Here is a 14,351-nt window from a genome sequence, read left to right on the forward strand (position 1 = left end):
ATAAAAGGCTAATCCAATTGCAATGTCAACCATTTGATTTAGTTGATTGCGAGTATCAATACAAGATGAGAAGAGAAGAAAAAATGACACTTTTTCTTCATTTATCAATTTCTTTTTTTAACAAACATTTCTTTTCCTTTTCGCCATTCTTCAACTTGAAAAGACTAATAAAGATGATGCCGATACAGATTATGGAAGTGAACATTTTTCTTCGAGAATATCAATCATTCTGATTTTTCAATTGAAATGAAATCGTTATTCAAATGCTTTTCTGACTTTTAATCAGTCGCATTGTTGCATCGTCATTTACCCAAAATTGAGTTTCAATTTGTTAGTTTTTGAGGGAAAATCTGAGTAAACGAAATAAACCATTATATTGGACTTGTGTTGCTTTGCTTAAATGATGTTGAAGGAACAAACACAATTCTCAGCTTTACCATTATCATCATCAATTCAGTTTTAAATTGTTGGATCAAAGTGAAAATATTATTTGAACATTTTCTTTTTACCTCTTTCCTTTTTTTATTCTGCCCTTAAATTGCTTTTAAAATCAATCAACTTTGAACAGGAACAAAAAATAGATGAAGTTTGGGTGAGAAAACAACAACAAAAATAATGTTGCAACAAACATTATGAGCTTATTGAGAAACAAGAAATGAGAAAAGGAGAAAAGCTCAAAATTTGTTCAGTTGCATGGAATTAACTGATTGGAAATTGTTTCATCGGAAGAAATGAAAAAATGAAAGTTGTGATTAAAAGTCATTAACAGTTATCATTGAGTTATAATTGTAAAAGCATGGAAAAGAGTCGAGATTGAAAAAATTGAAAGCTTTTGAGGTTAGTCAGAAGTAAAACTGGGAGTTGAGGATTGGGAGTGACTGGGAGTTGGGCTGGGAGTGTGAATTGAATGGAACCCATCAATGTCCAGTATTGTTCATTTGCCTTTTTTTCTCGAGAAAACTTTCGTATTCAATGTTCGAAATGTTTGTTGGCTTCTTCGTAAATTGAATTCAAAGTTGAATAGATTGAATGATTTTATCATTTAAAGAAGATAAATGATGTTGAAGAAAATGTTGAAAGTTAAAGAGTGTAATATGATACGTTTATTTGATATTGAATGGTGAAATGAGGTAAAAGGTAATATGATGAGTAACAAGATGAGTCATGGAGAAGATGAAAGGTCAATTGAATGACCATGAAAAATGGGCCAGTGAATGAAATAAGAGAGTGAATTAACTCGTTTGGTTGTTAAGGAAAGATGAACAAAGTAATGCTACTCTTGTTAGAATTCAATTGTATTTTCTTATCGAATCACATTCAAATGCTGTAAATGAACATGATGCATCTGCAAACTGCTCAGTGAGAATACAGTGAAATCCAATATCGAACACAATTCTGCATCAACAGGTACATTAAGTTCGAAAATGATCAAGTCCATTAAGTTTGCCTTCGGTGGTTAATCAAGTCAGAATAAAAAGCATGAAAAGGCTTCAAAATCTGGTTCTGCTTCTCACAGCAGTCAATGAGCTTCATCAAGATTACAGAGAAAATTTTCTCGAATTTTCAGAGGAAATTTGTAGCTTTTCAAATCGAATCCAGAATTTGCAAACTTGTATTTTCTGAACTTGAAATTAACGAAACGCTCTAATTTGCAACTCTTAATTAGAATTTTGAAAATTCGGAAAACTCAAAACTTGATTTATATCTAAATGGACTTTTTGGTTCGTCAGTTTGGGTAAAAACGACAAAAATTTGTTCTGATATTGTATCAGTTTATTTGTTGATGAAAAGAGTTTGAACAACTTTAGATTAAACTCGAAATGCCTTTAGGAGAAGTTAATTTTTCATGAAAATAACGAAAATGCCTTTGAATTCAAGTGTTTACCAGTTTTCTGCTCGAAATCATTTTCTCTCCTTTTCTTTACATTCATTTTGTTTGCTTACTTAATACTTATTTACTAATGAGATCCTAATTATTTATACCCGCAAGAAAAAATGTGAACTTCTTTTTTCTTCTCCCATGCATTCTGTTTGTTTCATTTCCATGATCATTCTCTGAAAACTTTTCCATGTTGATTTTCAGTGGAATTGTGTGCAGAAAAAAAGTGTGCAAAAGTTGATTAATTTTCATGATTCTACTAATATTAAGGTTTGATGAATTGTTTTTCCCCTCTTTTCTCAGTTATCCAAATGGCTCATCAACATGAACATGAAAATGAACTTATAAGTGAATATCAATTGAACCTTTTGTGGTTGACTCTGTTTTGATTGAGTTCAACTTGAAATGCATCAAAGTTGAAGGTTAACGAAATGAAACTCTTTTTTTGTCAACTTGAGTTAAACTGTTTCCTAAGTGATTTTCAGCCTCAAAGTAAAGGTTTTTCAATCTGGTTTCATATAATGTTGAAATGATTGATTACACTGAAATGTCAAAAGCATACTTTCATGACTTTGATAAGATGATGTTGATAATAATAATGGGCAAAGAGAGAGAGAAAAGTAAACAAGAGCGAAAAAAAGGTTGTAAAAAGCATTGGACAAGCAAAGGAAACTAATCGGTAAAAGTACATTTCAACCCACAAAGAGAGTCAAAATAATGTGAAATGAAAATCTTGAAAACACGAAAAAAAGCAAAAAAAAAGTTCCAAAAGAAATTCCAACAGATTCTTTCAATAATAACAGTTTGATTTATCGTTTCATTTCGAGAAAAGTTTCATCTAAAATGTAAATTACTTGTCAATCATAATCGTCATGGAATCCAGTCGATTCTAATTGCAGTCATGATTTAGTAAACTTTTTGGCTCTTTTTGTTTGATTCTGTTTGTCGAATGGAAATTATTTCATTTGTAAATGTTAAAGTGCAATGAGAAACTTTGATTGTCAAGATGTACTTTTAGGGATTTGGCAAGAGGAAGGGAAGAGTGAAGAGGAAAAAGGAAAGGAAAGTTTAATAATTGAAAGTGATGATAGTAATGATGAGGATGAGAGTAAATGGGTTAAAACTTGGATCGAGAGGAAAGGGTAAGAGTTGGTTAACATCATTGATTATGGTGAATGATGAAGTTGGTAAGGAAAATTATATTATTAGTTAGAGTTCTGTAATCGTGTTTTCTGCTTAACAAGATTTTCCCTCAACCAATAGTGAGATGCAGTTAAGTGTTGCTTCCATGTTGATCAACATTTCAAGTCAACCTATTCTCATCATCTTTTAACCCTTCTCAGATCACCAGTTATCTATCAAAATTTGGTGACCCAAAGAGGCAACATTTGCTTCCTTCTTTTGCCTCCTTTTTTTTGCTTCCCTTATTTCAATCATTCATCCGTGTTCAACTTGATTCCTCGAGATATTTCATATCTTTTGTTCTACCCTTGAAACATGGTAACCAAGAGAATCGAAAGAAAAGAAAGAAAAGAAAAGAACTTTGGACTTGGAGTTGTTGGTGTAAAAAAATAACTCTTGGAACCAAATTGACATAATATTTCTTGTGGAAGAAAAAGAAGAGAAAGAAGAAAAAAAGTTCATGCGAATGACACTTTTACCTATTATATTAATATCTGTTTCATTTTTACATCCATAATACAGACTCTGGGAGATATTACATTTACAAGGACAATAACAGGGAGAGACAATAATGATAATGATAACAAATAGAGGAAGAAGTTTTTTTCTTTGATTACACTTTTTCCCTTCTGTTTACTTCGCTTTTTTTGTTTACTCTTTTCATTGGATGGACAACTCATCAACCTCATTCAGATCAACTGAAACAAAGCATCTTTCATTATTCACTTCATTTAACTCAGAGCATCTGTTGACTCGACTGTTCAACCGCGAAATTGAACCCTCAGTGCCAATGAGAGCATCTTCATTGGGAAAATTTATCGCTCATTTAGAATTACAGAAAACAGAAAAAATTGTTCTTACCAAATCTATCCTGGGTGGTGGACAGGAAGGCGCAGGGGACTCCATACATGCATCTACAAATGAACAGGAACCTGAACACCAGACACATTGATATTTTCTGTCACTTGTTTGGCACAGGGAACAATCGGGTTTGCTCAGGTGGCTTCCAAGAAGATCACATTTGTACAGTGTAACTAGTGATTAAAGGAAACATTAATGACACTCTTCATATGTTTCAATGAAACTTTTTCATTCAACTTACCATTTGTTTTATCTATTAAAGTATCTCCATCCCAAAGGACTGATAATTGTGCGTACATTTTACCAACATCACTTTGATATGTATACTTGAGGTTGGGAGGGAAAAAAGTAAAAGATTATCATTGCGAAAAACAATTTGTTATCATTGTATTATTTAAAAGATAATGTTCATTAATGATGATGAATAATCATGTTCAATTAAAATAATATTGATATTATGTTATAACAGAGGAAAAGGGAGAAATGCTCTGAAAAAAGTATTGCAATAATTATCTCATTTAAATGTCTTTAGTCTTGTAATTTAATTAATTACAGTGGCTCTAATTAACTCTGTAAATGCTATAATTCAATACCGCATAATATTGTACAAGAAATGACAGAAAAAGTGAAACAAAATGTTCCTTTTCACCTTCACAATTCAATCTAATGTTCATCTTGTCACTTCTGGTTTTCCTTCTAATTTCATTGAACTCAAATCATTTTCTTATTCTTAAGCAAAAAGTTTCAAACTAAACTCAAAGCGCCAAACTAATTGGAATCGCGAAGAAATTTTAGAAATTAAAATTTTATCGAACTCGAGAAAGTTGAAAATTTTGAGAACTCCGAATAAGAGAAATAAGTAAAATTGCAAAACAAATTCTTCATAAAATTTCGAATTTTCGAAAGATTAAAAGCTTCGAATATTCGAAAGTTCTAATGTGTCGAATATTAGAAAAGTTCTGAAAGTTCTAAAATTTGGAAAAATTTCAAAAGTTCTAAAGTTTTCTGTTGATTTTGAAATGGTTTATATAGTTTTTTCGTTTGATATTTGGAATATTGAACATTTTCTTTTAATTGCTGAAACTTGAACTTACCATATTTGGTGCACAGATTATTCTGTCTCCTTTTAATCTGGCAGAAATTCTTGCTCGAGCTCCTTCGATTTCAATGATACACTCGAGATTGGCCTGAATTGAAAGAAAAAGCAAAACCATTTTTCATCATTGATTAAATTTGCTCAAAATTTTAATAAAGCTGAGTATTTTTTTTGACTTTTCAGGTTGATTGATTGAACTTTGTTTTACGCATTTTTTGTTCATCTTTACTGATTGTGTTTGAAACAAAACATTTTCAATGCACCAGTCAATTGATCCATCAATTGTTTAAACTTATTTAACCATGTTATAATCATGGAAACTTGTTTTACTTTTTTTTCGCTTCTCTCCCTTTCCAAATCGCTGAACATTCTTGTATATTATACATGATGTTTACTCATCACTGTTTGTTTACCATTTCATGGTTTTTCTTTTTCTTCTTCATATCAATTCAATTCAGTTGCATTCCAACCGCATTTCCATTTCACCAACAATTCACTCATCTTTATTAACAATCATTAAATGCTTTTGTTGAATCATTCCGGTTAACTCACCATTTGATTGCCAAAGTTTTGCACATGAATTGTTATCTCACGTTTAGCACCATTTGGAATTAAAATTTCATGATCGATTCGAAAACTTGGACAATATTCAGACGAAAGATCAGACGATGAACCAATGGAGGGCTGTGGAAGAGAAGAAAAAAAGTAAATCAAAAAAAGTTCTTTTCTTCTCAAAGACAAACTTACATTTTCATTGGACAGCACATGATGACCTGAACATAGACTACCATTATGTGTACATTGATTATCTTGGATGCACCAATTGCAAGGCCACTTTGCTTTAACACAAGATCGACATCTAAAGACGAATTGATCGATAAATTTACACATCATGACAATGAGAATGAATTACAATGAATCTTTGCACGAAAAGAAAATGTTTTTTTCGCCTTGTTTTCCAATAAAGTCAACGAGTTTATTGAATTGATTTTTCCAATAATTATACTTTTACTTTGAATAAAATTCTGATTTCATTTCTTATCATGTTGCATTGATTCATTTGTAATACTCGTTTCATTTTTTGGATTTTTTCTCGTTAATTTTACTCACGTTTTGTGAACACTACATTCATAGTAAACGAAAGGTTTGGATATAAAATCTTTCTGAGTAACGGTACTTCGCACGGAAAGGTTGATCAAGACATGATCTGAATTAAGAAAAGAAAATCAAAATTAGAATTTTCGCTTCGAAATTTTCATAAAATGGAAATGTTAATAAAATTGAAAACTCTAATGCAAATTCAAATGATATTGACAACTTGACTGCAACCAACAGCAAGTAACTTCAACTCTTGAACGGCTCTTCAAAGAATCGAGTCAATGTCATTGAAAAGTTCGTCATTTTCTGAAAATAGACTGTTTGAGCTGAGCTAAACAGATCATTTTGGATAACCTTCAAACTTTTTTTCGGAATTCTAAGAATTCTTTGATTTGAAGTTAACGGGAATATAAACATTCAATGATAAGCATAAACATTGAAAAAGAAACTTTGATTTTTTGAAACAATTTGAAAAGAGTTGATGTAATCTGTTTGGTCTAACCTGACCTAACCTATTGTGCATTAGTTTGATTGAAGAGGAAGAAATGTTTATCGTTATTGATTGATTATACCTTTTCCTGGTGGAATAGAAGGTCTCTCTTCAATTGGAGGAGTTCGACATGAAAGGCCGGTATGAGTTTGACGAGCTGGTAAAGGTGTACTTGAGTCACCAAAAAGGCATAAATATGCTGCTGGATAAGGCGAAGGAGGAAGTTGCGTGATGTACAATTCAACCTGTAAAATGAGACCAAAAGTTGAACAACTTATTGATAAAAAATCGATTTCTTGTTGACTTGTATAATAATCATTAATGAAACAAAGTGAACAAAAATAATGTTAAACATTTTTCCAAAGTCAACTTTCTCTCAATAAAAAAAACAGAAACATTAAAGTTGAATCAGGTTGAGACACGAAAAATACTTACATTTGAAATGGCAGTGAAAGGCAATGAGTTTGGACGAACCTCTTCAAACTCAATACACTGAGATGTTCCCAACGGAAGCCAACGCGGTGAAGTAAATATTTTCTCGGTCAATGACCAATTACTATTATCATCACAATCACTTCGAGAAGTGCACCTTTACACGAAAAGAAGAAAAAAAAGTTGCAAAATAATTGAAATGGAAAATGAGGCAAAAGAGAAAAAAATGACAAAAAAAATTACCTTCGTTCAAGTGAACACCAACCACAATAAGGATTGTGTGAGTTTAAACATGAATTACAACTATTATAATGTTGACATCTTTCAACTTTTACTTTGGCAACCTAAAGAAGAACGAGACAAAAAACGAAAATTAAAATTGCAAATCAACTGATTAACCCAATTAATCCCTTTACCTTGTAAGGCGTTGCGGTGATTACAAACTTATGAGTATGGTCAAGATGAATATCTTTGATGATTGGATTTCCTTTGTCGACCACAATTTGTTCAAACTCGTGGCCAGCATCATAACTTGATATGAGAACCTGATAAAGAGAAGGAAAAATTAAAATCGACTGAAAATCAACTTTTAACCAAATTTCCAATGACATTATCAGTATAGACTGATGAGTGAATTAGTGAAGAAGCAAGTCTGGTCAAGATTATTGTTCTGAAAACAATTACCAAAGTAATTAGGGTTTTACACCGTTCAAGCATCATGGTTCACCTAATTTCTAATAAATTGTCAGCCCACAACAACTTCATTTGGTTAACAATGTTTTGTTACATTTAACCCATCACAGGCACACACACACACAACATGAAGGAAAAAGGAAAGAAGAGAAACGAGAAAAAACAAATTAACCCATTTTTACTCTCATTTCAAGCCTTTTTTTTCTTCTGGTCTTCTCTTCTTTTCCCTTTTTCATCCCATTTCCTTGCTTTACTTTTATCACCATCAAAGGCTCGTTATTCACTCCCAACAATCACTCCCTGTTTACTTGACTGTTAACTCATTAATTATGTCCACAAATTGTCAATTGTCATCATAATCAACGAACGCCATTCCCTGCAAACTTTTCATCCTTTTTTCTTCTTCCAATAATTCTTTTCTCCTTTTTTCCATCTTTTATCGCTTCTTTAATGTTCCAACCTTAATGGTAATATTGATACATGATTAGAATGGTCAATTGAAATTATTTGTTCTCTGGTTTACCTTTTCCAAGCCAATCAAATGAATTACCTTTTAATTTGGGTTAAACTAACCAAATGATGGCAACAATGACTTTACTCATTACACTTGAATAGCCAGTTGGTTGCTTCGTATTCAATCTTTGATTCAACTTGATTCACCTTCAATGACTACTCAATGTTTCACTCAATCATGTTTTTCTCATGGAATCTACTTGATTCCCTGTGATTAAACAAAATATAGCAAAGGGTTTCAACATAATTAGATGATTAACGGATAAAACCCTTTAATTAGTGAAAAAACAACAAACAAGCAAACAAGAGATAAGTTTATAAGCTTTAATTAGCAACTTTAATAAACTTTCATTTCCCTTCAACTTGTTAATAACATTGATAAATCTTTGCTAATAATAACGATGTTAATGATAACCTTTATGAACCTGATGCTTTTAATGATGATATTGAGAAACAAAGAACAGAGAAAAGATGAAAATGAAGAGAAAAGTTCAACGAAAATTATTGGTTATCATTACCATGTTAACCATGAATCTTGTGATGAAAAAATGAAGAAAAGCTAAAGCATCTTTTGCGTCGTCGAAATTTCCGTTTTCACTTTTTTCTTCTTCTTTTCACCTTTTCTCAGTTGTTATCAATTCATTATCAACCATGATTCAATCATTGACTGACAAATTATTGGCAAAACAGAAGTTGAATGTTTGGATAAATTGAGTCAACTTGTCAGATAATTTGTTTAGACAATTTGTGATCATCAATTATGAAATTTATGATAATTTGGGTTCACTTTTGTTTCACTGTTTGCCAAAAGTGTCAAAATTGATTTAAATTGATTGTTTAGTCAATAATTGGTGAGTGTTTTAAAGAGGATTAGATGAAGGAAATCAATGATTGCTCTAAAAAATGGGTTTTCACCAAAATAAATATAATTAAAGTTTTTGCTTCTTCTGAGCTCTTCTTTTGCATAAATTATGGATAAAGATGCAAGTTTAATACAATTACCTAAGAATCTTGGAAAGTTTACTGAAAAGATGATGAAGGATAAGATACTGATGAGGATGATGAGGATGATGAGAGGTAAAATTAAGGAAATGAGATGAAAAGAGAAGAGGAAATGAACGTTAAACTTGCTCTTTTTTTACTCTGTTAATTGATCTTTTTAATTGGCTTTCAATGAAAGTTGAGTTTCTTCTTTTTTCTGCCTTTTCTTTTCTCAATTTCACTGGAAAAGCTGAACATTCTTTATCAATGGTTCTTTTAGAGGAAAAACAAAAAAAAAGTAAAATGATTAAGGTTAAATGATGAAAGCTTTGAATGAAAAGGAAAGATGAAAATGGCAGAGTTTGCAAAGAACCGTTTGTTTACTGTGTTGATGGATTGGTTATGTGAAAATTTGAATGAAACGGAAAGGATAAATTGAGATTCAATTTTTTGTTTAGCTTGTGATCCATTGCAAGGTACAACAATTGTTCAACTATTAAGATGCTTGATAAGCAAGGTTTCATCAACATGTTTAAACAATTCTGTTAAGTCTTTCAACTATCATTTACATTTTAATCATTTAAAGTCTGTATCTTGATAGATGAAAGGAAATGTCAACGAAAAGAGTTGATCAACTCTGGTTCAGTCTTTTAAAGACAATCAAAAAATCGGGTAAATTTCAATATAATACATTAAATTTACTCTCAAGTCAATCTAAACCCAATTTTCGTCTTTCATTTTCTTACCAGTTTTTCTCTGGTACTTTCACACTTAACATCCTACCGGTCCAAAAGTGACCTTCAAATAGAGGTCAACTGCACGTTGAAATGGTGAATGTCGTTAACATCAAGAAGCACTAAAGGTTGAAGAGGATCACAAAGAAATGTGAAGAAACACAAATCTCTTCAATAAATCACAATATGAACAGACGTTAGTCAATCACAAGAACAGTTAAGATGGACAATAATCAAAATCCTGAAACTTAACCGCTGGCCAACAATTAAATATACGTTTAAGACAATAAGGAAATATTCAATTAATTAATCACTTGCTTTGGTTTCACATAAGATTTACACAATTGATAGAGAAAGGAAAAGGAAAAGCAGATTGAAATGGAGGGAAAGATTGAGGGACTAACAATATATTACCAACTGTGAGGAAAGGGATAAATAAATGATAAAATTCCTAATAAATCATTATTTAATCATGATTAGAATATGAAATCTCTTGAATAGACCGCTCTGGTGATGAGTACATGATGGTACAATTGTACATGAGTGAACGTAAGAATTGGTTGAAATGGTTTGGCTAAGAAAATTTGGCTAAGAATTTTGTTGTTTGGAAAAAAAGATTTTTTCTTCTAATCATGAAATGTTCAACTTTTTCTGTATCAATTGGAATGAATTTTCACAGGTTAAGCATGGTTGGTAAAGGAATAGGAAAAGGCAGCCAAAGGGTAGTTAATCATTGAAAGTCTCATTGGAATGTTGATGGTTCTCTTGGTTCAACTCTTTTTACATGGCGCTCTTTTACGATTCTCTTGATTCTTATCGTGATGCTTATCATGATGATGATGATGATTTTCACCATTATTTCCTTTTTTTCCTCATTTTTCAAGCTTCTTTATTCACTTATTCAGTGGAATGTGTGTGGTTTGATTCCTACGAGAGTCTGATGATCTCAATTGTTTTTAATGTTCATTTGTGGTTGAACATTATTCAGGGTAAAAACGGATAATCATTTTTCACGCAAAAATAAGACTCAGTTCAGTGAATTGCTTATTCTCATTGCTTTTTATAATCATTTTCACTCTTCATTCCCTTCTCAACCATTCTCAGTGTTTTTTCATTTCATTTATCACTTATATGGTTATGGTGATGAAGAATAATTAACTTTTAAAGGTAATAGAATTCAATGAAAAAGGTGAAAAAAAGGGAAGATGATAAAGTTTAATATAATCTGCAAAAACAGATTGTAATTATCATCATGAAAATGTTTAGAAAATAGAAAAAGAGAAGAAAAAGTTTTCATGTTTTAAACATTGAAATTGAATGTAACATTACACAGAATCCATCTCTATGGTAATGAAGTCTGTCGAAGTAAAATTCAATGAATTTCATGTTGAACAAGATACAATCTCGATATCGACTAAAGTCTAATTTGAAATTAAACTGAACAATTTTTCATATCTCAATCCTGAGTAATGTCACGTTGAAACGTTTAAAGTTGCGATTTAAAGATAAAAACTAACAGGCCTGTGATTAAAAGCAGATCATTGTAGTGATAATTAAATTGTTGGCGAAATTGGAATACTTTAGGGATTAATTTGAATAAATGAAAAAAAGACGAGTTTTCAGGGAGAGAATGAAAAGAGAATAAATTTCTCATTATTTCAAGTTGCATTCTGTTTATTTCATCCACATCATCCTCTTAACTTTCATGCAAATGCCAAAATTACGATACAAAATGAGTGCCGAGTTTCAAGATTGAACACAACTGAATAGTTAATTTTGAGATGAAAAAAAAGTTTTTTGCTTAATTAGTTTTTACCCAAAGTGATCATTCAGATTGAAGCATCTCATGCATGTTGATCGTGACTTGACGAAGCCTTCATTTAGGTTGTCCTTTGCTTCTTGCCCAGCCTCTTGTGCTTCACTCGTGATGAGAAAAAAAAGTGAAAACAAATTTTTCTTTTCCAAACCAATGTTCACTTAATACCAGTTATTCAACTCTTCATGGGTTATTTCATTCCATGTAATTTCCATTTATTTGCAAATCTTTTCCCACACTTTTTATTAGAAAAATTTGTCTACATTTGACTATCATGAATAATCATCTAGGCCAGAATGAGGTGAATTACAAGAGAAACAAACATTTTTTTCCAGTTGAAATATTGAAACAGTTCAATTCGATTACATTACCATGTAATAATAACAAATCTAACTCGATTCCTTACCCCTGTTAACACTGAATAATAATGATATAAATCAAAGCATGAAAGTTGGCTGGAAAATGTGAGCGAAAAATGAATGAAAATTTGGTGGAAAAATGTTCAATCCTTTAAATCGATCTGAAGCAATGGAATATTGAATTGAAATAATTTACATTTCATGTTGGAATGGAAAAAGAAGAGAAAAAGGAAAAAAATTTTCTCTTTCATTTGGCATTTCAAAGCCATGAGTTTCAAATGTACTCTTTATGCTTGTGAAGATGGAAAAATTCATTGGATGGCGAAAAGAAGAAAAAGTTGCATTCATGATGATATTCATTTTCCAATCAACAAAACATTTTTCATGTTGGCAACAACAACTTTTTGTTGTTCATTCAAAGGTTCAATATTTCATTTCAATATCAATTACTTGGAACAAATTTCATTTCAATTTTGTGAATAAAATTATTCATTTCAAAAAAACATGATTTCTGTTTAATAAAATAATGTTAACGATATTTTGAAACAAATAACATCAAAACTTTTCAACAGTTGAAGTTACATGAGAAGAAAGAAGAAAAAAAGTTTTATTCACTTTTATTCTCATTTTTCATGACCTTTCACCAAAACAGCACGTAAAACATGGTGATGATTTCAAATAAAAGTATCCAACTCGGAAAGACTATAAAATCACGTAAGAGTGAAAATAAATTGGAATATAACAGAAGAGAAAAAATCTTCATGAGATGGACGATTCACTCTATTCAGAGTAGTCATGAACTTGCAAGTTACCAACTAATCCAATGAAACTGTTATTACTTTGAATTCTTGGTAAACAAAGATGACCTTTACTTTCAGACGAAATTTTCATGAAAACAATTTTTCTCTTCATTACCATAAAGGCTCATTGAACTTTCAATTTATCCTTTTTTATCTCTTCTATTCCATGTTATTCCATGTTATTTCTTGGAATTGCTTATATTCTTCAAACTTTTTTTCTCTAATCATTTAAATCTGCTCATAATTCATGTTTATCATTTCGAGAAGGAAATTGATTCCGAAAGAGAGTCGAGTGTAAATTAAAAATAGCAATTGAACAAACAGAAATTTCGATGAAAATCTATTCTTTATCTGAATTCTTTAGTCAAGTTAATCTGTTTACAGAATCTTATCTCGATACTATTGAGTACTCAGCATCAACAGAAATTCATTTTCCACGGAATTCAGTGAGTCTTGAACAGTTGCAATGAATGATGATGTTGAGTTTCTCTTGGATTTATGTTGATGTTAACAACTTGCAAGAAGCGTTAAAAAGGATTGTCACACACTAATGAGGCTAAAGAACTCGATTTTTTGGATAATTCATTTGAATCAGGATTGATACAATTAAAGTAAAGTAATCTAAGCTAATGAGTTCATTATCTAATCTAACTTAATAGAATTGGTTTCCCATCGAATTGAGTAAACAAAATTGTGTTCCATTAAAAGATTCACAAAACTGATCCGATTAAAAGTAAAACTCGAGTAAACTCGAATCACGAATCAAACGAATCAAACTAAATGATGATATTAATTATCAACTCGATTATGCAAATGATATTTGTTGACTTTGCAAATTGTTCATTTCTCATTAAATATGCGCCAACAATTTACCTATCCATGATGATATCAACAGATAATTAATCATTTTCTTATTAAAAGTAAATTTATTATCATTCCAACCTCAACTTTTATTTTATCCCAAAAAAGTTTATTGCCTTCACTTAATGAATTCATTGTGTTTCTCTGAAAATGATAAATGTTCAATTCTCTGTCAATCTGATATGAAATTATTTTTGATTGAAAATTTTGCTCCATTACTTGGCATTTATTTCACTCCATGACTTTTACATGAAATTTTGCATGACTGAATGAGAATGTTCAAGAATCGAGTTTACAATAAAAAAAAAGTATCAAAAAAATGATAAATATTCCCGAGTAAATGAGATAGAAAATTGGAATTTTCTTTCAATTTTTGCTTTCATTTTCTAACTCACTTTCTCTCTCTCTCTCTTTCTCTTCATTCCTATTCATGCCATGAATTAAATGGAATCAAATGAAAATTGAAGAGTCAAGAATGGTAAAAAGGAAACAAAAAACAATATGCAACTTGAACTCATGACTCCTTCCCATGATGAAATAATAATGAAAAAAATTG

General features: G+C 30.8%; 1 protein-coding gene across 1 annotated transcript in view; it reads right to left on the reverse strand.

Moving 5' to 3' along the window:
• LOC107370242 (plexin-B-like) overlaps positions 1–14,351 on the reverse strand; it is a 65,684-nt gene that overhangs the window by 14,653 nt on the left and 36,680 nt on the right. Inside the window, exons 3-12 of the mRNA XM_015938231.3 lie at positions 7,455–7,583; positions 7,282–7,382; positions 7,042–7,195; positions 6,689–6,851; positions 6,129–6,225; positions 5,766–5,877; positions 5,571–5,702; positions 5,017–5,109; positions 4,164–4,248; positions 3,923–4,095 (exon numbers count right to left, since the gene is read on the reverse strand). Coding sequence (XP_015793717.2) covers positions 3,923–4,095; positions 4,164–4,248; positions 5,017–5,109; positions 5,571–5,702; positions 5,766–5,877; positions 6,129–6,225; positions 6,689–6,851; positions 7,042–7,195; positions 7,282–7,382; positions 7,455–7,583 — 1,239 coding nt within the window. The remainder of the gene's footprint in view (positions 1–3,922; positions 4,096–4,163; positions 4,249–5,016; positions 5,110–5,570; positions 5,703–5,765; positions 5,878–6,128; positions 6,226–6,688; positions 6,852–7,041; positions 7,196–7,281; positions 7,383–7,454; positions 7,584–14,351) is intronic.

Source organism: Tetranychus urticae, chromosome 3 (assembly GCF_039701765.1).
Source record: "Tetranychus urticae isolate SD_2017Ah chromosome 3, NJAU_TeUrti_SD_1.0, whole genome shotgun sequence".
Classification (NCBI taxonomy): Eukaryota; Metazoa; Arthropoda; class Arachnida; order Trombidiformes; family Tetranychidae; genus Tetranychus; species Tetranychus urticae.